Source organism: Conger conger, chromosome 5 (assembly GCF_963514075.1).
Source record: "Conger conger chromosome 5, fConCon1.1, whole genome shotgun sequence".
NCBI lineage: Eukaryota > Metazoa > Chordata > Actinopteri > Anguilliformes > Congridae > Conger > Conger conger.
Genome location: NC_083764.1, coordinates 24,098,087 through 24,125,623, shown reverse-complemented (window position 1 = coordinate 24,125,623; position 27,537 = coordinate 24,098,087). Strand labels below are relative to the sequence as shown.

At 40.8% G+C, this 27,537-nt stretch overlaps 1 protein-coding gene across 2 annotated transcripts; it reads left to right on the top strand.

The window, feature by feature from the left end:
- The first annotated feature begins 8,506 nt into the window (after window positions 1-8,506).
- On the top strand, window positions 8,507-25,991 carry LOC133128619 (transforming growth factor beta-3 proprotein-like). Of its 2 annotated transcripts, none has more exons than XM_061242288.1 (7): window positions 8,507-9,323; window positions 18,775-18,938; window positions 20,057-20,186; window positions 21,052-21,159; window positions 21,796-21,955; window positions 23,078-23,231; window positions 23,948-25,991. In XM_061242288.1, the coding sequence occupies exons 1-7, from the start codon at window positions 8,981-8,983 to the stop codon at window positions 24,104-24,106; spliced, it is 1,218 nt and encodes a 405-aa protein (XP_061098272.1). In that variant the 5' UTR covers window positions 8,507-8,980; the 3' UTR covers window positions 24,107-25,991. The 2 variants fall into 2 exon arrangements, with proteins under 2 accessions (XP_061098272.1, XP_061098271.1); XM_061242287.1 differs by having other exon boundaries at window positions 21,793-21,955.
- Window positions 25,992-27,537: the final 1,546 nt, after the last annotated feature.

Here is a 27,537-nt window from a genome sequence, read left to right as displayed (position 1 = left end):
AATACTCTCCCTGACTGACCTTAAAAAGACAGTCTATAGGGGTAACTTTATTATCCACAATATGATCCGGGTCTGGAAACAGATCAAAACATCTTTTTTACTCCCCATAGCAAATAACCCTTCCTTTTCACCTTCAATACTGGACAGCGGCTTCAAACGTTGGAGGGAGGTGGGCATATATTCCATAGGGGATCTCTACCTAAATGGGAGATTTGCGACCTTCACAGAAATTCAGGAGAAATATGGTCTCCATAGGAACAATTTCTTTAGATTTCTGCAAATAAGGAACTATGTACAGTCACACTCAAAGGATTTTGCAACAGCCAGCCCCTCCTGTTTAGATAAGTGTCTTAGAAACTATTTTAACAGCGATTCCATCTCATCACTGAATGGCACACTACAGAATCTCCACACACCCACAACAAGTGCAATTAAAGCAGCTTGGGAGGAGGAACTAGGGTTAGAAATTTCTGATGAATAGCCTAGAAGAAATTCACCTCTGTTCCATACATGCCAGACACTGTCTCATCCAATTTAAAGTGGTACACAGACTCCACTATTCGAAGACTAAATTGCACAAGATATTTCCTGATGTCTCTCCAATATGTGACAAATGTAATGCTGGAGAGGGGTCATTAGCTCACAGCTTTGTTCTTTGTCCCAACCTCCAAGGATACTGGCAGGGCATTTTTAAAGTCATCACTGAGGTCACCCAAAAGGAACTTGAGCCAGATGTCCTTCTTATATTGATTGGATTGTCAGACCAGTCATTCAAACTGTCAAAATATGAACAGCAGTTCCTGTCATATGGACTATTAACAGCAAGAAAGCTCATCCTGCCCTTCTGGAGGAAAAAACAGGTCCCTTCCCTACAGTCATGGCTCAATGAGCTCACAAACACCTTACACCTTGAAGAAATAAGATTTTCCTTAAGAGACAAAAGGCATCACTTTGATAGGATTTGGGCCCCCTTTATGAGCTATCTTGAAATGAACAGTAAGGCCTTAACAGGAAACAGAAGTCCAGAATGGTCCTTCCCTCTCTCTGACCCTTCTTTCCTTTTGATGTGCAGGCAGACGCTCTCTTATTTTTATTTATTTTATTTTATTTTATTTGGGTGGGTGGGCGGTGGGTGGTCTGGGTGGATTAGGATGTCCTATGTTGATGTCTTTGTTTAATATGCTCTTACTTCTACCTGATTCACTTGTTCTTGTTTTATGTATTACATTGTAAAAACCTGGAGAACAATAATGAGATCCTATCTATTGTAACTCTTCAAATGAGTCTCCAATAAAAACCTATCTGACAAAAGAGGAACGCATACAAGGAGAAGTACTTCATACCCACTGTCAAATATGGAGGTGGATCATTGATGTTTTGGAGATGTTTTGCTGCCAGTGATCCAGGCAAGATTAATGGCACAATGAATACAACAATGTTCTTGGAGATTTTGGCAGAAAATCTGGTTGCCTTTGCTAGGAAGCTGATACTTGGTCGTAGGTGTAGTAGATTGTCCAGCAGAACAATGACTCCAAACATACATCAAAATGAACACAGAAATTTTTAAGTGAAAATAACATCCATGTTCTGCAATGGCCATCTCAGTCTCCAAACTTAAATCCCATCTAAAAAACCTATGGTCTGAACTGAACTGAACTGTCATCTTTCAGGAGTGTTTGCACAAAGTATTGAAGCAGGGGTGCCAATTGTGAAACCAATGTGAAACCAATGTTTTTTTTTTGGGGGGGGGGAAATATATATTTTTTTAATTGAACCATTAATAAAGCACACTACTTATATTTTGGAAAATAAAGCTTATGTCAATCACTGTATAATTTACAGCATTTTTGGGGGATATTCATCAAGGGTGGCAATAATTCTGGAGCCAGAATACACACACACACACACACACACACACACACAGACACTTCAGGTTGTATCAAATGCAAGAAGGAATTGAATGAAAAATCTGTTATCCGTCTGATTGAGATGCCCATTATCAGCACGTGAGCACATGGCATAGAGTGTGGGAACTGCAGAGAGGGATACCAGAGACCAGGCAGACCACCTAAAATAACTTTGTGGGAGGGGAAAAAAAGACCCTCTCATTCTTTGTTTCTGAAAATAGCACCGGGGCCTGGCTAGGCCGCGATGGTGACATTCCAGCCGCGATGCTGAGACGGACACATGAATGAAGGCATTCCAGAGCGCACTACGAGAAGCGACAGAAGAAAATTCATAAATATAGGACACAAAGGCTCTCATTACCAAATCAGGAACTGCTAGGGACACAGGCCTCTAGAAAGGAATTCCCACCCCTTCAACCTGACATAGCAAATAATCTTTCTTCATCATTGTTGTACCCCACCCCCACAAAAAAAACAAAAAAAAACATGAACACTGGCACTTGCAATGGGGTGAGGGGGCTCTATTGTTCTTTTGTTTGTTCTGAAATTAAGAAAATGTTAGTTTGAAACATACAGTATCAAAAACAGGATGTCAGAAAGATTAATCACAAAAACCAACATCTATGAAAGGTAAATTTAACTCATGCAGTCAATCAGTGTAGCCTTTTTTGTTGTGTCTTTAGCTTCTGAATTCTTTTTATAAATTCTTAACAGAGTGAATATTTATTTCAAGAATGATATAATTAATATATTTAATGTTCAGTTTTGCATATGTTTGTTATTCATTATTATGTTGCATATGGGAGTTATTCAACATTCATCATTACCAGTGTGTGTCATGTGCATATCCAGAAGTGTTGTGATGTCTGAATCTTGATGGCAAATATTCAATGGATTTATGAACTGTAATGCTTAATTCTGTCTTTATTTCCAGTATTGTTCAGGCAACAGACTCTGTTTAAGTTTTATTACTTGTACTTTGATAACATAGTTTGGGCACAGTAAGCTTATCAGCATTGGTTGTCAGAATGACTGCCCATAGCTGCCAAGTGTCAAATTATCCATAACAAACTTGGTCTGTATCCAAACAAGCCAAACCATTTAAGATGACATATTCCAGTACCAACTGCAAAGTACCCATTACTAAACTTATATATTTAAATAAAAAATAGGCCTGCTGATAAAATACCAAGACGATAAACCATACTGGTCACACAACAACCATAAGAAATGCATTTTACATGAAAACTGGTATGCAGGAGTGCGAGAATTCCAGTTTTACTTTGGGGAAGCTGGCCTAATTTGGGAATAATATTGCAATGGGATTTCTGGAATTCCTCAGCACTGGGGGTGGGTGCTTGCATACAGCTCTGGGGGACAAAGCAAGGCTAATACTCCAAATACCAAAGTAAAAATGTCGCAAATTACTTTGTCCAATGTCATTTCTAATCTGGTTTACACAAGCATTCCGGGTGATGTCATTTTTCAAAGAAGATCAGCCCACCCAAGTGAAAACACAACCTTAGTTCATCCTTGGTATTTTCACCAGATATTTGCATGATAACCGAGAAAAATGGAAACCAAGTTTTTTCATGTCAAGCAAGGTTTCATTTCAATATTTAATTACTGGCATTTAGCAGACTCTCTTATCCAGAGAGAATTACAAGGTAAACATGAGAGCAGAGATCATGGATCAATGGGAAGGGAACATAGTCCTAAAACAGACAGCAATAAGCTCAGACTCAGGTGTAGATTGGGAACTGTAGATTGGGAACTAAGTTAGTAAACATTAAACTGAGACTAAGAACAAAACTACCCAAATGTGCACACCCCAGTTATACTTAATTTGGTGTTATGACTCTGCAAAGGCGCGAGAGAGGGCCAGAATCTTTGTGGTTTTAAGTCTGCATTGAATGATGGCTAATGTGATTGCCATGCAAACTGCCTGAGAAGTTTTTTCCATCACCCAAGGGTCAGAATAGTCCGGAAATATGATTGGGAAGGGCAGCCTTGGACAGGTGGAGGATCCAGACATCCCATTAGACAGAGTGGAGGGGTCTGGTTAGTTAGAATATTCTGAAGATATTCTGAAGATGTACCTAAGATATTTTATGTAAAACAAGTGTTCTTCATCATATATTTTAGCTATATGATATATAATTTCATGATATGGGAGTGCGTTGGGAAGGTTCCTTCTGGATGAGCTGCAGGGGCAGGTGACTGTGGCAATAGTCCAGGCAGGGAAGGACCAGACCAAGACCAGAGCCTGAACAAGAAGTTAACCTAATCAGTTAAACTTGTGACAATATGAAATCTCCTTATATTACTGTGGAAAAAAATATGTCTGAATGAATGGTAATGAAGAATTATTAGTTTCATGCACATGCTCATGTGAGATATGATTGAATAAATTGCTCAAGGCTTTGGGTCAAGTGCCACTGGTTTATAGCCTCCTAGACTCTTAGGCTGTAGTCTGATATGGCTGTGAGGTAAGCTGATGAAAAATGCAAACAAAAAGCTTCCCAAGAACTTCCCTATCTGCAGTGTTTAGCTTGTTCAATGTGATCTAGTCCATGTGTATGAGGTCCCTAACCTTACATCACATGACTCAGACGAGTCAAGCTAGAGCGACATCAGATTAATTAGCAAAAAATTTTGGGTAAGGTTGCATGTTAAGGCCTGACCCTCTAGCATCTGCAGATAGCACTAATGAAATAATCTTCTAGCATCTCACTTTAGGGATGAATGTGAATCCAGGTTCAGAAAGCTATGCATGATTTCATGAAGAGTGAAAAGGAACAATTGGTTATTTGACCCCTCTGTTACATTTAGAGTTCTCTATTTAACTGTTATGCACAAATAAACTGAATACATAAATGGTTGTATTTGATACAGTGCACTACAGTGAGCATGTAGTCCACCACTAGTTTCTCAAATGCAGCTTGTGTGTCCCACAGACCAAACTGGAGCAAGGCAGAACAGTTTGTGACAAATTTGATTGTGAATGTGTCCATGTGTACTTGCTTCTCTACTTCTTCATTCTTCATTTTCATCTTCCTCTTCTTTCATCTATTTATTATTGTTATTGGTGTCTGAATATTGCCATCCAATTTTTAATAACAACCCTGGTGGCAAATCCAGCTATGCCAGCTTGACCAGCTTTAAAATTTGGTCATGAAGTTGGTCTAGCTGGGTATGAGCTGGTCAAGCAGCTAGTGCTGGTAGCTTGTCTGATCTGATCTTGTCTTGTCTGTTTAAAAACATAGCTTGAACTGGTTAAACCATGTCAAGCTGGGAGCTGGTTTGATCTGGTCAAACAGCTAAATTTTGTTGAACTGGGAGCTGGTTTGAATTGGTCAACCAGCTGCCAGCTGTTTCAAAACCTAGCTTGAGCTGTTTTTCAAGCCATACCTTGAAAAAATGAATTCAAGGACTGCCTGGGCAATGAATTGTAAGACATTTTATGGCACTATTAAGCTTGGCTTTGATAGTGAGCTAAGGCATCTGAAAGGAACTTGGAGTTTATTTGTTTTAGTATCATTACTGGATAGTTGGTTATGTGCCAGCAATTTGGGGTCCTTTATTGTTTACTAGGAGGTTGCGGGTGAATATTGATTTAAGACACTCAGATCCCTCCATATATAGAGATGTCAAATTCAGATCCACACATGGAAATAAAATCGCCTAAAGCTATTTTACTGTGGTATGGCATTTAATTGTGTCCGGGGTGGACACTGAATCCAACTTTCATTCACAGAAATGTACAGTACATTTTAAGGGAAATGTTACATGGTAATGCATTCATATTTCAGAGATAGACAATGTCTGCTAAAAATGACCATTCAATGTCATTAGGAATATGGATTCCCGAATTAAACATCTGTCACACAATTACATACACTCAGTGAGCACTTTATTAGGTATTTATTAGACATATTTTTTAGACTTATCTTCTGCTGCTGTAGCCTATTCACTTGAAGGTTTGATGCAATGTGTGTTCACCTTCCTGTCAGCTTTGGCCAGTCTGGCCCTTCTCCTCTGACCTCTCTCATTAACAACGTGGTTTTGCCTGCAGAACTGCTGCTCACTGGACCAATAATCATTCTACGGTCAAAGTGGCTTAGATCACATTTCTTCCCCAGCTAGCTCCTAGCTACACGGTAAAATGGCAGTGATGGTGTTCATGCCAGTGAGTTAACTAGCTAGCTAGCCTGTAGTTAGGCTTTTAAAAGGAGTTATACCTTGTTAGCTAGCTAGCTAGCTAGATGACTGGCTCATCATTAACGTTACACATGAGAGAACACAGAATCTCGCAAGGAGAGGTAACTTACTATGCAAATATCGTTATGCATTCTAGCTAGCTATAAAACTCACTTCAAGTTCAACAAGGAAAGAAAAAACGTTTTGCCAGTAGATGGCATCCGTGTATAAGAAATGGGGACAATTAGAGTTAAACAGCTAGTGGACCGAATAGATTCCTTCAGCAAAGTTCTCAGCCAAGGGTTTTATATTTAATACACCTCCCGGTTTTATTTTTCAATACATCTCCCGGTGTGAAAACAAGGAAAATGTATCACACAAAAAAAATAATGTTCTTAGTGAAATGTTTGCATTTGCTGAAAGCGTCAAAAGAGAGGAAATTAAATTGACCAGCCCTAATGCTAACATCAGCCTGTTCTCCATCAAGGTATTAGCATGGATCTTTGAGAACAAGAATGATATATTGCATACAACATTATAACATGTATTTCTACAGAGATAATCAAAGGGATTTGTGGGTGACACTATCATTGTGTGAATGAATGCACAGTAGTAGGCCATGACTTTGTTCAATTGGTCAATTACTTTTGGACAAATGTTAATAATGTTATATGTTAATGTTAATAATATGTAGAAGTCCACATATGTACATACTGGAGGATATATATCTGCTGCTGCAAATTGATCCAGAATGACATACAGTAGGTCCAATATGAATGAGATCATAGCAATATACAATATTCTCTACAATATACACTTTATGGCAGGATCAATCAATTAATCGCACTAGTTAAAAAATTGTATGCTATGTACCGACAGTTTGTGTCCAAGCTATGTTGCGTGATACAAGATAAGTGGTCCTAAAGAGGACACATTCGACATGTTGCAAATAAATAAAGGTTTAGAATAGTGCAAAATAACTTTAATATGCTAATTTGCCAATACACTTTACTCTAAGATTATGAATTCTTTGAGTGGTTTGTATCTTAACCTTTCTGTAGTCTTAACATTCCGTATACTCCCCTTGTCCAAAGGGTCAAAAATTACCTTCACTAAACACCTAAAAGAAAGCAGCTTAATTTAATTTTAATTAAGTGAATTATATTTTGAATGAAGAAACGACCTGTCACTCATCACAAAATTCGTCATCAAGTTTTGTTGAAGAACGATCATTTAGGTGGTTTTCTCTGCTGTTGAACATAGTGGCAGGTTAAACAATCTGTCCAGTGGTGAGCACATGTTGTTTGACATAGAGTCTGGCTAATATTAGCCTGAGGGCTGATCAATTTAATTTCCTGTCTTTTGAGCCTTTCAGCAAATGCAAACATTTCACTTAAACATATTTTTGTGATTAACAATGTAATAATACAGTGCAATGTACAATGTATTAGACTAAGCACCAAGACTAGACTTGACAAAGAGTATTAGACTAAGCACCAATACCACACTCACATTTGCCTGTTCACTTAAATAAGAGAGAGGCGTAATATGAATCAGGCTGCCCTGTATGACAATAGAACATCATTGATGTATACTGCCATTGTGCCTGTGAAAAAGTGAAATAATAATTATCATAATTTGCCAGCCTGAAATTTCTTTGCTCTCCCTAGTCCCAGAGATGAAATCTCAAATCATGGTTTATAGAAACACTGGATGAATTTGCATGCTTTAGTCATAAAATACACAATACTTTCCATATATGAGCTTATCTGCCCCATTTATGGCATTGTGGACGCTTATGTCAATGAGTCGACTATTTTAAAGTATTTCATCCTCCACTAGATGGGGTGCTGCAATTTGTAGAAGTAGGCGAGTGCATGGAATTCTCTGACCATGGGCACATGCTACGATTACAGCAACACCATAGTACTACAACTGACAGCTGAGCGCTACTTCAGTTAGGTTAATCGTTTTCCAATTATATCACCGTTCAAGAATTACGAAAATATGCCATTTTCATCATTTCCTCTGATTCCGCGGAAATTGGGGTATTACATAACCTGTGACAAGTCTTCGAAGCTCCTTTATAAATTAAAGCAAGTTTAAATTGTTCCGTGTTATTATAGTGGTGGCCAGCATAGCCCACCTTTTGGTATTGATATAGTTACTATACGGACATAATGGCATTACAAGACCAGTAATGGTTATTTTTAAATGCACAGTTCAAAAGATCAGCATAAGCCAAAGTTTTATTTACGAAGTCCCCTTAGCAATATAGAAACGTGGAACCGCATTCATGGACGCGATAAATCTGCGTCCCTCCTCCATCAAACGTCACGACACTTCAGTATAAAAATAAAGAAGGCATAAGGCGCTCTCAGTCTCTGATTCTTTGCGAACGCAAAGAGAGCGGGTGAAAGTCGGCATTAGCAGTGTTTGATGAGAAAGAAAAAAAACTGCAGACGAGAGGGATGTAATGCTGAAAGAAGGAAAACTTGGAATGTGTCGAAAGGAAGCGAGAGGAACGACTATTTGAGGATGCCAACGGCTTAATGAATGCTATAAAGGACCTAAAGGTGAAAGGGACAGTTTAATGAAATCCTTCAGTGACGACGCCGTATAAGTATGTTGTCCAATATTCTTGGAATAGTTTGCTTGTTTTCATTGAACGATAATAATCATAAACGACAGTATGGGATTCCACAGAGAAAAGTGTTCTTTAAGTACCTGAATGCGACAGATAGGAGTATATAAAAGGACGTTTAACGTAAATGAGTATTTTTCTAGACTTTTTCGCGCTACCTAATTTAAAGCTAATATAAATAATTTTATTTGGAAATAAATTAATTGATTCATTCGAATCAACGAGGAAAATGTATTGGGGGAAAGCACTTTTGTTTTTCTTACTTTTGAACCGTGTGACCATGAGTTTGTCGCTGTCCACTTGCGCTACTGTGGACATAGACAACATAAAAAAGAAGAGAGTTGAAGCAATCCGAGGACAAATTCTGAGCAAGCTTCGACTTACCAGTACACCACAATCATCACCTTACCAAGTCCCCTTCCAAGTTCTGGCGCTGTATAACAGTACGAAAGAGTTGCTTGATGAATTGGGGAAGGACCGGCAGCAATCTTGCGGTCAAGACAACACGGAAACCGAATACTACGCCAAAGAGATATATAAAATCAACATGATTCAAGGAGCGACGGATAACAGTAAGTGACGGTTTGTCTCTTCTTTAAAAAAAAAAACAACCAAAAAAAACAAGTCGGCATATGTAACCTTACTAGTTATAGATCCAGTACAAAAATGCCAAAGCATATGATCTGTGGTTTCTGTAGTAGGAATACGGCTAACAGCGCACCTGATGAGAAGTACACATTTGATATTATTTGGTTACGCGCAGCTTGCCATGGAAACTAACGAATACGGATGTCCTACAAATAAACACCAGTTAGTAACGGCGGGGCGAAGCTTCTGTTCCGTAATTACCCGAACTTACTGTAACCCTTAATGAAAACATCCCGAGTCGTTAGCAGTACAAATAACCACAATGGCTGGCAAGTCAATAAAGATATTTCCCTTTGCCGTTTCAAATATCCGCTGCGTTTCAGACAGTTTTTTTTAATTAAAATTGCCTATTATGAGGAACCTAAACAGGGTATAATATGGCTTATATTTGTGCTTCCTTTGTGGTATTATTTGGGCTTGTTTTTGTTGGCCTGCTGAATAAATGTAAACCCTGACTGTCATGATTTGTACATATTATATAAGAAACCCTTTGCCAAAGACTTGTGTCATCCAAGCATAGCTATTTTCCAATGTGTGTAATGATCATATTGAAGGTCAGTCAGTCAAAGCCCTAGTTTCCCCGTAAAAGTAGGCTCCTTAATCTTTATTTCCTGAGACACATTTTAGGCTTTGGCACTTGTACATATCAATAATATGCCAATATGTTAATGTACAAATAAATGAAGTCACTGTCAAAACACAAGACTTACACCCAGAAAAACAGAAAAACTTTTTGTTGATCTGAAATGAAAATGTATTATTTTTAGATGGTCTTTGCTAAAAGCAAAAGTAATTTTTTTTTAATTATTACAGTGATCTAACAAAACCAAGTGAGTTAAGACAAAAGGGGTTATATATGTTTGCCGCTGTGTCCATGCCAGGGTTGATTTGCAATGTTTTATGGAAAAGCCCCCTGTCCTCCTCTCATTCTTCCACTGCCTCAGCTGCTCCCTCCAGATGTTCCTAGTTCTAGCACAGTGAGAAGCAGATTGAGCAAAGGATAAATCCACAAGCTCTGGAACTCTGGAGAGCTAGAGAGGAAATGTTACTGCAAATGTACACTTATGGGAGGAACTCTTACTCCTCATTGGCGTAGTCTAGTTTGGTTCAGCTTATTGGAGCCCTTCTTCCACCCATCCAAAGAATTAGATGGCCAGGCATGGAGGCCTGCAGTGTTGGCATTAGGAGCAAGGGGGGAAAGGTGATGTCTTGATCCAGAGGAATGAGCAAAGCAAACAGATTCCGCTGGAGGCACAGCAGGATTGCACCATAGAAAGCCTGAAACAGACACTACAATGAACCCATTATATTGGGCTTCCCAGTGCACATTGGCAGTGGTATGGCACGATTCTTCCCTTAATCAGTACCTTCTGCTGGTTTTAAGGTTCTTTCATGTAGTAGCTGACCCCCAGAGATGTGCTGTAAAGGGGCAGAAACAAATTCACAACTTCATTGATATGGACTTGGTTTGGCTTAACAATGCTGCCATACCAGTTTTGCCTTAACAAAATGGCAGACTCAGGCTGTGGTTGATATATCATTATCCCCCACCAAGAATGAAGCACAATACAAAATATCTTGGAAAGAGAACCTCCCATAAAGAGTCTACATCAGGGGTCGGCAACCCTGGTCCTGGAGAGCCGCAGGGTGTGCTGGCTTTCGTTCTTACTTGGCATTAATTGATCAATGAAAGCCGTTGATTACACAGTTAACTCACCTCACCTGGTTTCTTGGGTCTGAATCGGTTGCTTATTTTAAGGTGGAGACGAAAGCCAGCACACCCTGCAGCTCTCCAGGACCAGGGTTGCCGACCCCTGGTCTACATCATGGATCAGTCTCAGTGGGAAAGTGAGAGAGACGTAGAATGGGCCACACAGCTCTAAGGAAGAAGGGGTCACTTACAGACCCCCTTTTATCACACCAGCCTTGGAAAATGTGGCAGAGTGCACATGCGAAGATGACATTAAACAGGGTCTGCTCTGGCTCCCACGCAGGGCGCCCTCCCCAAGCACTGCTTCAGGTCCTGCAAAGTGCCTCTGACTGTTCTGAAACACACAGTCACAACCCATCTCCATTTTAGACAATCCCCTCTTCAGATTAAATCTTGAGTTTCTCTAAACTGGCATGGGTGCAAGCCAAGACTGAACCCAGGACTAAAACACGTGAACCAGCAATTCAACTCATAATAGTAAAAAAAAATCTCTAGGGCTTGGAGGTAAAAACACCTGTACCACAACGGCCTTCTTGAGATAAGATTGCATACCTCTGGATTAGATGGTTTCGTTTTTTTTATGTTTCATGCTTTTGTTATTATCTTTTTGAAATACTATACCCACAGCCGTGTTAAACCAATGAGCAACATGGGCTGCATCCCAGGGCCTACCCTGCCGATGGGTCCTCCCCAGGATGTCTCCAATCGTTTTTTCATCAATCACAGACTTGCGTCTAGTGTTAATTATAGTACAACAAATACGTATTCATGGAGTATACATATAAATAATAAATAAATAATAATACATATAAAACTATGTTTAATAAAATTAACATACCTTATGCAAAATGTAGGCTTATTTGCGTCCCTTCCTCCTCCCCACCACGCCTCTCATTCGCATAGCTAACTAACTGCATCTAAAGCAAATGCTTTTGATTGGCCTTCTAAGCAAGCCATAGTTTTCAGTTATTTTGTTATTTAGATCACATTGTAAGCTAGAATACATTCACAGCATACTTAAGCTATTTGAGAAATGTCATCTAACTTCAGGAAAAACAAAACTGGAAAATCTTGTCAAAAGCTGAAGAAGTTTGGAACAATAACAATTCATATTTTACTTTAAGGGGAAGAATTGTGCACAAGTAAAGGTGGCAAACGTAAAATACTAACATCATGTTGGGTAAAGTAGACTCACCAAGTTAGCTCACAATGCAACAGTGCAACTTTCGTGACGAATAAATAAGAAATTACTTCCAGATCAGCTTTGGATTTTGTGTGTGTATAAAGTGTAACTACTTCCGTTTTCATAAAAACTTGGTGGGAGTCACATATGCGATACATTTCAGCATACAGTGACAAGGTAATGGTGCTTCCCAGTGGCAGTGTGGTGGGGCAGCGTGGTGCAAAACTGTAGTAGTTGTGCTTCATGTGATGTTTGGAACATTGTGAATAGGTATTCAGAACATCTTGAGCTAACACGAATCCAGGGGCATTGTGCAGTTATTTGTCGTTTTCCATAAAATTATTGCTCCAATTCACATCAATCAAAGTGTTTTAGTGCCTGGTAGTCAATAAGCAACCATAATCATAAACCACATTCCTCAGGAGAAAAACTACCATTGAATACACGTTAAATTCTGGTGGAAGTGGCGGCTTCCCTGTGTTCTGTTCAGAACAGTTTTTTTCCTACAGTCAATGGGTGCAACCTGTTTGAATTAAGTTGCATCGTAACTCTGAATTGAAGTTCAAACTAGCCTACATTTTGACTTACGTTATACGGGTGCAACAGGATTCTGACCTTTACGGACATTATTGAGGAATTTTCAAGGGTAAAAACAAGGAAATATATTTAATGGTATAAGTTCAGTAGTTTGAGAGAAGCACTGACTTCTACATGATGTTAATCTTAATATATTGCTACATTGTCTAATACACTACAGTAAAGTGAATAAATAAAAACCGTGTGCTGACTGATACAGTGGGCTACTTCTGTGAGATGTGGTATAGTATAAGGCAGCATCCAAGAGGTATATTTTCCCTTTGAAGGAGGCTCATTATTGTGAATCGATTGTGAATCTCAATGTGACTTTGCACATCTCATGCTCAGAATTGTTAGTGTGTCGCTCTCCTGGGGCCACATCAATCCATCAGTCCAGGGCCTCCAAACCCCCTAATTTAGGCCTGACTATACCTGGAATGAAAGAAGGAACTTCGAGAGGATGTCCTTTGCTGAGGAAAAAAAGAGTTTGCCGCTGTTGCTGAACAATCACTGTCTACCCTCTTGAATGTCCATTATGTAAGTCCATATGAGCCACAGCATGTTTTGGGATTGAAGAGCATTACATCCATCACCGTATGCATCAAGCCATGCATATTTTCACTCCATTGAGATAGACTGCTGAGTTTTGCATCCATCCCTTTCCACGATTATGCAAAGCCATCCCCCAACTTCCCCCACCCCAGATCGACAGCAGTTCTCCGGTTACTTGAGCCAAACTGTATTTATGCATATATTTCAGACTATATAGACTTCTCCATTAAACCTTTTCCATAACATTTTTTTTATTCCTGGAAAATCTAAGTATCTTGGTTAAAAAGGAAAAGTCTAATTCTTGAGAAAAATACGAGTCATATGAATGTATCTTGCGACGACTTAAAAAAATCTAACCTCGCAATACAATCCTGGATTTAAGAAAAACAATTGTGTAATGAGAGTATAAGATATTTAGCTGTAAAATTACCGTTGAGCATGTGAAAATTGTCCTACCTTGTTAAAACCTCTATAGCTCAGGGAAAAAACCATCAGCCCCTTTCTCTCTGTCTGGGCTCGATACGGAACATTACTGGGAGAATGGCTCACGTCCCAGATCTTTTCTTTGCCTTGGTGAGGAAAATACATCATTTTCTTTTGCGGAAATACCAGATCTTTGCCTGCACATTTTCTCCTTATGTAACTCAAAAAGTCTGGTTTCAGAAGTTTGGTAACAGAGAGGAGGGAAACTGTGGTTGTTGTTGATTCTTATCAACAACAACATTCTCCCACAAACTATGTTGACAGTCTTCATCTAATTTACACAAAGACAACCCATTTTCATTGTGGTCGAATAGCACATGTATGCCCTACGGAGCATGCATGGCATTTTTTTGTGGGGCCAGGATGTGCATGCTTATTTTCCTTATTTTCTTGCATTAATAAATGTGAGTAATCTGTGGAGCTAAAGACCCAGGTCCCCAGCCCAGTTAAGTACTCCTGCTCCTGTCCTGGCCTAGGGGATAGAGTCCCAGATTCTATCTTGCTTTGTTGAAATCTACTGTACCCTCACTGAGCACTTTATTAGGTAGACCTGAATACCAGCGTGTTAATGCAAATATTTAATCAGCCAATCATGTGGCAGCAACTAAGGGCATAAAAGTATGCAGACATGGTCAAGTTGTAGTTCAGCTGTTTTTCAGACCAAATGTAAGAATGGAGAACATATATGATCTAAGTGACTTTGACCGTGGAATGATTGCTGGTGCCAGACATGGTGGAGCTCAGAAACTGCTGATTTCTTGGGATTTTCATGCAAAAACAAAAAACTTCCAGTGGGCTGCAGTTCTGAGGGCAAAAATGCCTTGTTAATGAGAGAGGTCAGAGAAGAAGGGCCAGACTGGTCAAAGCTGACAGGAAAGTGACAGTAACACAAATAACCACACACTGGTACGCAGAACAGCATGCTCTGAAGACACAATGCGTCAAACCTTTTAAGTGGTTAGCTACAGTGGCAGAAGACCAATAAGTCTAATAAATACGTAATAAAGTCACTAAAGCTCACTAAAGTGTATGTGTTAGTGTCTCTCCCCACTTAGGTCATCAAACCTCTATCTATCTGGAAATGGCATTACATTACATCTTCAAAGCTGTGTCAACTTATTTGTTAGCTATTTTTGTTACGCTTTCATTTGTTGGATGCACAGTGTCAATCATGAAAATTGCAGAAAGTCATAGGATATAAAGTAAAGCTGCACAGAATTTACAGCTCCCCCAAAAAAACAAAACATTACAGCAACTCCTGGCTCAATGACAGCCTGAGGATGGCAAACTACACCACTGTGGATACCCAAGGAAATGTGCCGAAATTTTGAAGCCGAAGAGTAAAACGTAGAAAGTAAAAATGAGGTGTGAATGTGGTGGTGACAAGAGACATGTTGTTACTTTAACAACCTCTGTTTGTTGTATAATTCAGGTAATCTGGCAGACAGGAGTCAACAGTTCAGAAGGGTGGGAGGGATGGGGGGGAGCAGTCAGACCAAGGAGAGCAGTGCTTCTGATATATGGAATTGTAAAGAGATGATGTCATCTTCACTCGAAAAGAGACTCCAGTCTATTCCAAAGATTTTCTTTTTTTCTCCCTCCCTCTTCAATCAAGCAGCTGGGAAAAAGCTGCCCTTACTTCAACAGATAACTTCATCACGTTACCTCATTCCTCATGGTTGGGGTCGCCAATTCCTCCCAAGTAATGGCTTCTGCAGTTGTAGTCGGCGTAGCCATAGCGTCACCGTGGCACAGCTCCCTACTGTAACGGCTTGCTGTGGGTGCCTATGCTGGAGCCAAGCGACAGATCCAGTGGATAGAAGCAGCTTGAGAATGCTGGGCCAGGTACATTAACATCACAGAACAGCCCCCCCTTTTTTTATACACAGACTGAGTAACAGAACAGTTGAGCAGTGTTGTCTGTCAGTGTTGAGTACCTTTCTGCAGATAGGACAGCTTATAATCCAATCAGCTCTGGTCCCTGTCACCACGTACCCATCAGCACTTGCTGGTATTATTTGTTTCTGCTAGTTGGTTGGCTCGGTTAGGTTGGCCCGCTGATTGGAACGACCTCGTTGTTTTTCTCTGAGACGCAGTGTGACATCATGTCCCAGACAGTCACGGAGGGAACCTCTGGCAGCATTACCATGGAGGTCAAGGGGCTGGAAGTTCAAGAGTGAAAGAGAGATATACGCTCAGTGAGCACTTTATTAGGTATTTATCACACTTATTTTTTTAGACTTATTGGTCTTCTGCTTCTGTAGCCTATCCACTTAAGAGGTTTGACACGTTGTGTGTTCAGAGATGCTCTTCTACATATCACTAATAAAGTGCTCAGTGTATATATACAGAGAGAGCCAGTGTAGAGATTTTATAAAGTATTATTTATAATATTTTATAAAGATTTATGATTGAGCAAAACACCAGGACAATCAGTGGTCTGAATAACATTCTGTCATTGTTGTAGTTCTAATTTGCGTTTAAAAGTGATGCATGCGATACATTTTGCCCAATAAGAACGCTTTAGCCATCTCCAGTTGCCTAAATCTCATGAAGGGGAGGGGGGTTCACTGAGGAATTGCACCCTTTTTTCTCTCCCAGATACCCCAGCCCACATAGCCATGGAACAAATGACCTTGAGTGTTTTGGCATGAATAAGCCATAATGCAAAATCCACCTAAAACCGTTGCAGTAGGAAAAATGATGTCATCCACAAAGAAACCAGAGGCTTGATTAGAATCTCTGCCTTTCACCTTCTGCTGAGCATAGAGTAAGCATGGGAAGAGGGGGTTTCCCAGATGAAAAGAGGCCTTGAGCCTCCACTCTGACCCCTTGGGAAAGATAGGCTCCACTGTTATTTGGCCATGTGCAAATCAGGAGTGGGCCTTCTAAAAATAGTCCTGACTCCACAGTAGAGTCAGATAGTGGATATGGCGGACTGAAATTTCAGCCCACTCTCTAATGGGATAGAGACATAGGCCATAAGCCCACATCAACAATAACAATGACAATGATTTTTCTCATTACCGTTGACCATTTTTCACATTAAACTTTATTTCACCCTTAATGAGAGTGGCTCTTATTTCTGGGTGAAACATGGTTCATTGAGACGGACCAGCCAGAGAAAACACTCCAGGCTGGTGTTGTAAGGCCACGTTTCTATTAAGCTCTTTGAATAATGCTTTGTTAAAAGCATACTTGCATTACGAAGTCATCCCTGCATGTCCTGCTCCCTCTTCTAGAAATGAATGAAAGTACAAAGCAAAAGACTGCTGAATAGCCATCTAATTGCTGTAACATAGATCACATGACTCAACCGCTCTGTAATACCCCTGTTAACCTGACCTCACGGGCTGCAAAACCGTGCTGGCAGGCAATCTCAGTCCAGGTGCGTGGGCGTTCATGCTGCTGGATTTGCTTAAGCGCTATTGGGTTTCAGGTATGCGAACACACATGTTCCGAACAGAGGGGGTGGACCGAGGCTGTGCCGAGCATCATCGAGCTGTCGTTGCTTACCCAGACACCTGCCAAAAGAGGGTCAAGTTCAGGACATGGAGCGTATCTTCCCACAAACCATCTAACTCCTCAACAAAGGATATCAGACTTACACAAACTCATATTAGCGTCTGTAAATCACATAATGTACAGTCGAGTAGCATCTGCAGAGATTGTTTCAAACTGGTAGGGATAATGTTATGGGCTACCAATGCACATCATAACTGTCTCATAGCATCACTGTCTCATTGGTGTCTCAAGAGTCAAGGTGTTTTTTGGTATATGCTCCCAATCGGCCAAATCATGTGAGATAATTGCTTACCATAGCTACGGAGATGACACTCAAGTTTGGCTTTCTCGCCTAATGACTATGGTCCCATAAACTCATTGTGTCAATGCGTAGAACAAATAAACAATTGGATGTGCCAAAGGTTTCCTCAATAAAACAAAGACAAAACAGAGATCATTTTATGTGGTACCATGAACTTAAAGTTAGTGCTCTCCTTGATTCCAGGGCTTCAGAGGCTAAAAACCAAGTTAGAAATGTTGCCGTTATAATGGATGCAGATCTTCACTTCAGTAGTCATAGTAATGCAATAACTAAGTCAGCCTTCTGTCATCTTAAGAATATAGCATGAATCAGAATCAGATGTCGAAACAAGACTTAGAGAGACTGATCCATGCCATTACTTCCAGCAAGGTGGACTACTAGGTTTTTAACAAAAAAACCAAGATAACTGAACATATTACTCCAATTCACAGATTCCTACACTGGCTGCCAGCTAGTCACATGATTGACTTGAAAATGTTACTGCTAGTTTATAAATTACTAAATGGGATAGGGCGTAAATACATTGGTGACATGCTCATCGAATACAAAGCTATTAGGTCTCGATGATCACTAGGGACTGGTCAGCTAGTAGTACCTAGAGAGAAACACAGTGGAGCAGCATTTAGCTATTATGATACCCAGAAGATCTCAGATTTATCACAAACGTGGCAACTTTAAAATATAGATTGTATCTAGACTGTTCAACCTTTCTTAAATGTTCTTAAACCTTTTCTAAAATTATTTTCATAAAATATTATTTTATTTATCTATTTCACCTTTTCGTTGTATATGAAGTGTTCAATATAAATTAACTAGCCGTGCCTTATCCACAAATGTACAGTATACACCCTCTTGTGCACAAACACCTGCATAGTAAGGCGTTTCATAAGCAGAAATCTCCTTACATAAGAATGATATTTCATTCGTGCATCATTTTTTAATGGCCAATTCTACAGCAAGTGACAATACCCACACGGATGCCTGATCTTGGACTGCGCAAGTGTTCAGGGTGTCACTCAGTCTTCTCCAATTCCTGTCTTTCAGACGAACTGCACCAGTGTCCAAAGGGTATCACCTCCAAGGTGTTCCGCTTCAATGTCTCTGTGATGGAGAAAAATGCCACTAACCTGTTCCGGGCCGAGTTTCGGGCCATGCGCGTGCCCAATGCCAACGCCAAGAGGAACGAGCAACGGATCGAACTCTACCAGGTGTGTAAAGGTACCGTTTCCTCTGTCTCTTTCAGTAGTCCTCACTGGCACCTTGTGTTGCTTTTTTCTCCGACAAACCTGTTAAACTTTCATTGTTCCTTTGCTGTTCATTCTCAATGTAGAGAAACCTCATATGTTTGTTTTACCCTCTTATTATTCCCTATTCCTCTGCTTCCACAACGTGAAACAAAAAGTGGTCTGTTTCCAAAGCACCTGTCAGAGACAGGATAGGCCAGGATGGGACAGGACAGGGGGAAGGGGGCAGGAAAGGGGAGGGGAGGTTAAAGTAGTTTTCCACGACAATCCCCCTGTGAGAGCCTGAGCCAGGACTGGGTTCCATCATTTCCTGCTGGGGAGACAAGCGTCTCTGGGCTGCATACCACTCCAGAGCTCCGGCTGTTAGAGTAGGGCTGAGTCTTTGTCCCAACAGATTGTTTCCAGGAATGACGGAGGACAGAAGTGGGGGTCAGCAGCTGAGCATGAGTAAACCAAGATGCTCACCGCAGAAACTGGCCTCTGCTAGCTCCCGCACTCGGTGGTTTCGAGCCCTGCAGATCAAGCAGAGGAACATTGCCGTTATTGTTGCTTCATATTGCAGTTAATAGGGAGACTAAGGTCTGAACTTGTACACCTCTTAAAACAATGCTGTATCCTGGATGAATGCCCCCTGCAGGATATTATCTTTCAGGAAGTGTATTTGCTGCAGACCACCAGTGCTGGGTACTGGATTACCGCAATGAACCGGTGTTCGTTCTTACTGAACTCCCACAAAGGGCTTTACCGGACACACCATCTGCCGACCTTTTAAAATCCCAGCTGGTAGTGAGGTTGGGGATAATCAGGCTATACGCAGTGAAGCACCTGTAGGAAACTGAGAGAGGAGAAGTATGAGGAATGGGATAGGCACAGCGGGTGGGGAAGCCAGATGTGCAGTGAGCCAGCGGACCTTATCCTGCAGACAGCTAGACTCCGGCAGGCGGCAGGCACTAAGGTGTCAACATTGCTAGATGGGGACATTGCCCTGGGAGGTATCACTCTCACAAAGGCCAATGTTTGGTCCAGATGGTGCTGCCCAGTCTGGTACAATAGTTGGCTGTAATGCAGTGTTTCATTTACAGATCCTGAGACCAGAGGGTCACATCGCTAAGCAGCGCTACATTGGTGGCAGGAACATCCTGACCAAAGGCACACTTGAGTGGGTCTCCTTCGACGTGACTGAGACTGTGCGGGAGTGGCTCATGTACCGCGGTGAGTGCCCCAGACATCACCCCAAGCACCGCAGACCTGGATCGAATATGTAATTGTTTTGGACTCAAAAAAGTATCTTGCATGCTGTAATTGAGCCAACCAAGTGGACCAGAAGGCAGTGTCTGCGCTCTCTGAAATTTCATTGGTTGCGACACACGGAACAACGTGTAGAAAAGTATTTGAATCCAAAACAATTATGTATTTGACCCTGATGCACTGTTGGCTAACAACCTTGCAACATCTGGTTCTTTTCTTATTTAAGAAAGGTTGCATAGAGGCTGGAGACCAACTTAAGCACAACATTCCTCCATGGTTGTTGTGATGTTTTTAACATCATAAGACAATCCAAGTTTAGTAGCAGCATAACACAAGGCCACAATGTGCTGTATGTAAGGCTGGCTTGGTTGACTAAATTAAGTAAAATGTGTGTGTGTGTGTGTAACGGCTGAGTCACATGAAATTAAACATGGTACACGATTTAACCTTCTTCGTTCTAGTGCCATAGAATTAAAAGATGGCATACTTTCTTTTTCATATCACTATATATCAAATATTAAGGGATGGTTCATCAGCTGTGCACAAGAAATCTTCCCTCTCAAATTAAAGTTGTGTGTCTGCCTGCCTTTAGGGTGATCCTGCATTTTTTAGCACAATTGCTAAATTAGGAAATTGATTGACTGGAGCCTGTTTGTCCACTCACATTCTGAAAAGAAACCTGAAAAACTTGCAGACATTGTTTTTTTGTGGACAGAGGGCAGAAATGAATGAATAGATACAGTGTAGAATACAAAGTTTAAATAGGACAGAAAAGCAGGCAGAAATGCTGACATTTCCCATGATGCAAAGTTCTCATCTACCCACTCAGAGACTAACCTAGGCCTGGAGATCAGTGTGCACTGCCCCTGCCACACCTTTGGTCCAAACAGTGACATCATTGAAAATGTCAACGAGGTGCTGGACGTCAGGTTCAAAGGTGAGAGAGACCGGAGTTTGACACAACTCACTGGTTAAAAAAATAAACATGAAAAAAGTTGCTTTCAACGGGATGATTTTGGACAGTATGCTGTGTAAAAACTGAACTACCCACACCTTTCACAGTTTTCAGTTAAGGACATACCCTGAAGTATCTGAAAATATTTTTGACAGTTTTTCTTCCTGTGGAACACCGTGTAGTTACGTGATGTTCTGACTTGAAAAACCTCATAAAGTTTTGTGTGGTACAGAAAAACCTCAATTTCAATATTGCGAGCATGACTTATGGAGCTAATGCTTTATCCTTATCCGTTTGAAGATGTATTGGTTTTGATGGGACTGCGTAGAAATACCAAACAGCGTGCAGTGACTCAGTCCAGAGAAAAGCTCTGCTATTTCACTTACTGGGGGAATTTCAAAGGGGAGAGAGGTGGATAGGGATTGGGGCTCCACTACGGGGATCACACAGGTGCTCCCCTGTGTCTGCCAGACAGCAAACCGACCCCCACACCCCCAAACGACTTTTCCATCGGTAGCAGGCTATTCAAGGCAGGCAGCAGAAACAGGGAAAGTGGGGGGTGGGGTGCAGGGGAGGATCCAAAGGGTGATGGACACCTCTCTTCCTTCCCCTCAGAAGCGGAGGGAGATTATGAAGACACAGCAGGCCGGGCAAAGAAGCAGAAGGGAGGGGAGCTCCTCCCCCACCTTATCCTAATGATGCTGCCCCCACACCGCCTGGATGGCCCGTCGTCCTCCCACCGACGCAAGCGTGCACTGGACACTAACTACTGTTTCACGTAATGCACACTCTCCTTACAATATTGCTTGCTGTAATGCACACTATCTCTTGCTATAATGCTTTGCGTAATGCACACTGTCTCCTTACTATACTACTTCCTGTAATGCACACCACCCCCCTACTGTTCTGTCTTATGGAATGTACATAATCTGCTTACTGATCTAGCTTATGAAATGTCCACCCTCTCTTTACTGTTCTATTTCGTATGAAGCACACTGTCTCCTTACTATACTGCCTCCTGTAATGCACTGGTCTGACTTAGTGTGTAATGTGCAGACAGTATATGGGTATGGGAGGGTTCAGTCACCCTTAACATCACTATCTAGCAGCCAATGCTGGTCGATTTGGCACCTGTGTATGTCAAAGACATATATGTAAGGTCTTCCTCCAAATCCACTCTGTGAGCTTACTGTAGCTGTAATCTTTGGTGTAAGGCATCACATTTTGGAGAAGAGTGGATGTCTGCACCGAAATTAATGATTGCGGTTACAGATAATTGGACATTGAAAATTAGGGTGTGATTTGGACATGTTCAGCCCCACATTACCCGCCAAATTTATAAAAAAGGAAAAAAAGGATGGTGGCGCCAGGTGCGTGCCAAGCCCAGTCTGCCCAGGCAAGTCAGATGGTCCTTTGTAAAAGTGCCAGCCACAGGAATGAGAAGCTTCCCACCCTTACCATTCAGCCTGCTTGCAGCACCATGCAAGTCCAAATCTGTCCTCACATATCCCAAATGCTTCCTCTGTGAAAGCATGTTAAGCTGCCGTGCCATGCAGTCAACATAATAAGCAATGGAGGGTACCTGGTACCCTTCAAAGAGACTGAAAAACAGCACATTAACTCACTGGTAACTTACTTATTTTTCTCATAATCAAATGAGAACCATTGAATTGACAGAAACATGAATAGGATAAATACAGTTGCTTTATCTATCCATTGCAAAGATCATATTTCACTATTGTATCATATGCCCACTGAAATATCTTGATTATATTATGTTACATGTCTGGGTAGCAGAACCTTTTACAGTCCCTTTGCTGAGACTGAACAAAGAGAAACATTGAAATAGTAAGTCAGTTGGTGTTAACTCTGCTTTTAATTCCGCCCTCCCGTTCAACAGTAACTATGAGGAGAACTGCTGCGTGCGCCCACTGTACATAGATTTCCGCCGGGACCTGGATTGGAAGTGGATACATGAGCCCAAGGGGTACTATGCCAACTTCTGCTCTGGCCCTTGCCCATACCTGCACAGTGCTGACACCATCCACAGCCAGGTGAGGTTTGGTTTTGAAGTGTTGACCTGTGATTGTGTCCTCTCATTAAAGGGGTAATAAACACTAAGCTTTTCTTGATTCAGTTTTATAGATAACATCAAACCCATTCATAAGCATACATAAGCAAACATTAACACTTTTTAACTTTTTTAAATCTCAAGAACTGTTTTTCGCAACAGACTCCACATGTGTTTTGAAAATGCGACAGTTTTGTTACACAGGCAAAAAAATGCAGTGTTGTTTTAAGCAAGCCAAACAAGTTATACACCGTTGGAAATTTAATGTCACTAGCTAAAATGCTTTTTAGTCTATAATAACGTGCCTGTAGCTTCGTCCTCCGCTGTCTCTCGCTCACGCAATTCTTCCTTTGTAAATTCCGCTTCAAAAATGTAAGGTTGTATTTCTTTGTCAAAACCAAAAAGCTTGTCCTCTAGAGCTGTCCACCATATCGCTCAGGCTAGCTAAGTCAAGTTAAGAGATATTTGTTTGCTAATATTACTGTATTTTCATGGGAGTGTTATGAGATCGCCTGGATGGGTGCCCGCCTATAAACCTCTGCGTTCAAAGGTTGAGTTTGAGCGCCCGTTACCTTCTGGGAAACACAGGCGGGAGATTCAAGCCAAACACTATTACTGTTATAGGTCCGTAAATATCAGTAACTGAATATGCTCTTGTGATATGAATATGTGAAAATCATTTACTGTCTCTTTGTACAGCTTCTCGGTCGGTACAACGAACTAAACCCAAAGGCTTCCGCCTCGCCCTGCTGCGTACCCCAAGACCTGGAGCCGCTCACTATCCTGTACTACTCTGGCCGCAACCCCAAGGTGGAGCAGCTCTCCAACATGATTGTCAAATCCTGCAAGTGCAGTTGAGAGTACAGCAAGGGTGTGAGTGGGGGCAGGGGGCTGGACCAAGGGCAGGGATGGGGGTGGGAGCACCATGGGTTGGCAGTGGCCATGCAGCAGAGGGGACTGTCAAAATAAGAGCACCCTCATCTGGACAGCCATGAATGCCGCAGGTCTTCCTGAGCAACAACACACATTTTGAAGAGCCACTCTGCAACCATTTGCAAAATTTAAGGACTACAAAATAGACTTGCGGATCCTACCGTTTTCTTCCTCTTGCCCTTTCAATGCTGTTAAAACAACCAATCCTTTTCTTTTCCTTCTCATTTAGCCTTTCAGCTGTCTTTTTACTTCTGACAATCCCTGGGTATTTCCTACAGACAAAAGAGACAGACAAAACATGTCTCAAACCACAAGAAACATTTTGTGCTGTCCGGGACACAGCTACACCTGGAAAGGAAGGCTGAAAGGCTGGTGGAATTAAGATTGAAATTTAGAAACAGTTACAACAAGCACTGCCCGGCTAAAGGCATGAGGACCAATACCTTTTTGAAGGGGAACACCTTAAATTCTTATCTTTTGAAAACAGGGGGATTCTCCATGCTGGGAAAGCCAGTAATGTATGTACCTGGGAGCTGGGCACTTTCTACCTAGACTTGCTGACAGTAGTCAAGTAGTAAGAACAGAACCTTCTGGAAAAAAAAGCATTTGTTAAAAAATTAAAAGGTATCATTGTTATGTTTACCTCTGTATTGCAACAGAATTTTTAGGGACGTTTTTTTGCTCATGAATGGAATCAGATTCTGTTGTACAATCTATATCGCCTAGTGAATATTTCACTAATAGAAAAATTGTTCATGTTTTTAATGCTATTACACCTGAAAACACTTTTTATATTAAAATGATCTTGGATGGATGATATTTTTTCACAATTCACTTCATTTTTCAATGTCTCAGATGTAGTAGCAGACATAATTGGGGGCTAAGCAGCGAAGCTGCATAGGCATATAGTGTGTTTCTACCTTTTCTTATTATTACTCACCATCTTCATATTTTTATTCTGGCTCGGGTGTCTATGGCAGCTCCTAAAACCATGTGATGAAAAAATTTGAAATTTGGCACACTGATTGGGGACAGTCTCATGATTCTTTTCACTAAGATTCATGTCTCCACCTCGAGCACTCTAGCAGCACTAATGGATCAACATTTTTGCATGTACGTTTTGAGCCAAACAGGAAGTGATCTCTTATTTCAACAATGCTTTGATGTATTGACACCAAATTTGGTCCATACCCCTTCCTGAGGATGCATGCAAAAAAAGTTCATCATTTGACCACCGCAATCAGTAAAAACGTGTTTTGCCCAATAACGTGTTAGCCGTAAAAAATCATTTTTGTGTGGGGTTGTATCTTGGGAGATCCCACAGATACAAAAGCATTAGTCAATTACAGTCAATAGAAAATGGCTACAAAGTTGCCAAACAGAAAGTGAGGTCATAACTCAGCAATGCTTTGATGTAACAAAACCAAACTTGGTAAATATCCCAGCACTAAGCACCAAAAACATCTGTGATTTGACCACTGGGGGGGCACTACAATAAGCAAAACATGTGTTTGCTTAAAAAAATTCTCCTGTCTGGTGAGAGGTCCCAAGGCCAAGATGTGGCAACTTTTCATGTCAACCTTATTGATGCAGCCGCCATATTGGATTTTATCAAAATGTTGAAAAAAAATTCACAGCCCACTAAGTTTGCCCAATCTTCAACAAATTTGGCACAGATGATATTCGGACCAAGCCTCACAAAAGTCATGAGATGGATTGGGGTGAGAAGTGAGGGCATATGAGGAAGTGAGGTGTCATTTGACCACTGGGGGGTGCTGCAATAAACAAAAACAACTTTTTTGCCTGAGAAGTATTGTTGTGTTTCCCTTAACAAAACTGATTCTTACGTATGCTATTGCCTTGGTAAATCCCAAAGCTGAGACATGAGAACCTGTTATCTCAACTACTTAATTGATGTGGCTGCCATATTAGACTTGATGAAAAACATTAGCCTGCCAGAATAAACTATGCGTTTCAAAAATCTCCAAGCCCAAGGATCATGTTGTAATGCATTTTCCATCAGGTTGAGACAGAGTGAGTCCTTTCTTTCCCTCTGTGATCTGGGTGAGCGTTTCTGTGCTTGTTTTTTTCCCCTTACTATTCACCTCCTCGGTTGCAGATTTGTAATACTTGCCCTCTTAAAAAATTGTCAGGACAGCTGAACTAAGCGCAACCTGGAAGTGCAAAGAATAAATACGTTTATTCAGCTCAGGGCAGATCAAATAGGCAGCGGTCAATCGCAGAAACTGCTGCGATAATCAGAGGCGTGGTTGCTGTCAAAAGTTCAATCACAGTTCAGCAATGACAGATCAAAACCAAGACTGAAGAAAAATCCAAAAAGCAAAGGTAGGACTACGCAAAACAGATCGAAGCACGGAACAGACAGTCAGGAAAATGCTGGAAGGAATGAGATAAACCCATTACAATCTGGCAAGGAATAGATGAAGACATACCGGTATACATAGATTCATTGAAATGACAAACTGGTGTGAGTGCGGAAAACAGGTAACAAGACACAGGTGAAACGAGTTAATGAATGAAAGGACTACAAAAAGTGGACAAAAAATAGCTTTTTTTAAACTTTTTTATTTTGGCTATTATGAATGTCTGTGGAAGGGGTATAATGCGTAAGTGTAATGAGCACAAGATGTGTTATTAATCTCTCAAGACTGTCTCATGACATACTGGTTTATCCCCAACCACCAGAGTTTGAACACCTGCATTAATGGCCAGCCCACTGATGATTACATAAGCATGCACTCACTTCAGCCTCTCTTGAGCTCAGCACAGCTTGTGGTGCTTTTTATGGTTTATTTTTATTTTCACACATAGTAACACTCAACTCCCCCAAACTGCTCATGATGTAACAACCTTCAGTAAAATAATAACATAAATAAAATAAAACAGAATTTTATTTTTATTTAAATGGTTATAACAAACAATATCAATGCATCAGGATATAATTTTTAGAAACTGTACATTTTTCTTAGCTCAATAATTGTTCTACTGGGCTGCAATGAGTCCCATCATTACATATAGCTCACAAGAGTAGCTTGAACATGGTCCACACTATGTATCTTAGCATGGTTCCATGCTGGGATGTCTCAAAGTTGGTCCCACAATTTAAGGGGGGTACCACAGATTTGAGTGTGGATCCTGTATTGTTACGGTGAAAGCAACATCCAGAACCAGAATTTAACAACATGATCATAATTGTTATGTTCATTTTTACATTTTTATTTTGTGTAAGTTTATGGATAAATTGGAAACTGTGATGAATATTCTTATTTTGTTGGATATGTTGGACTCGGTCACTTTTTTTTACTTGACATTCCATTGACTTCCTCATTATTTGT

Coding starts and splice junctions, on each gene's coding strand:
- LOC133128619 (XM_061242287.1), top strand. CDS start 8,981: ATGTATTGGGGGAAAGCACTTTTGTTTTTCTTACTTTTGAACCGTGTG. Junction 9,324..18,774: donor TCAAGGAGCGACGGATAACA/GTAAGTGACGGT, acceptor CCTGTCTTTCAG/ACGAACTGCACCAGTGTCCA. Junction 21,956..23,077: donor GACACTAACTACTGTTTCAC/GTAATGCACACT, acceptor CCCGTTCAACAG/TAACTATGAGGAGAACTGCT.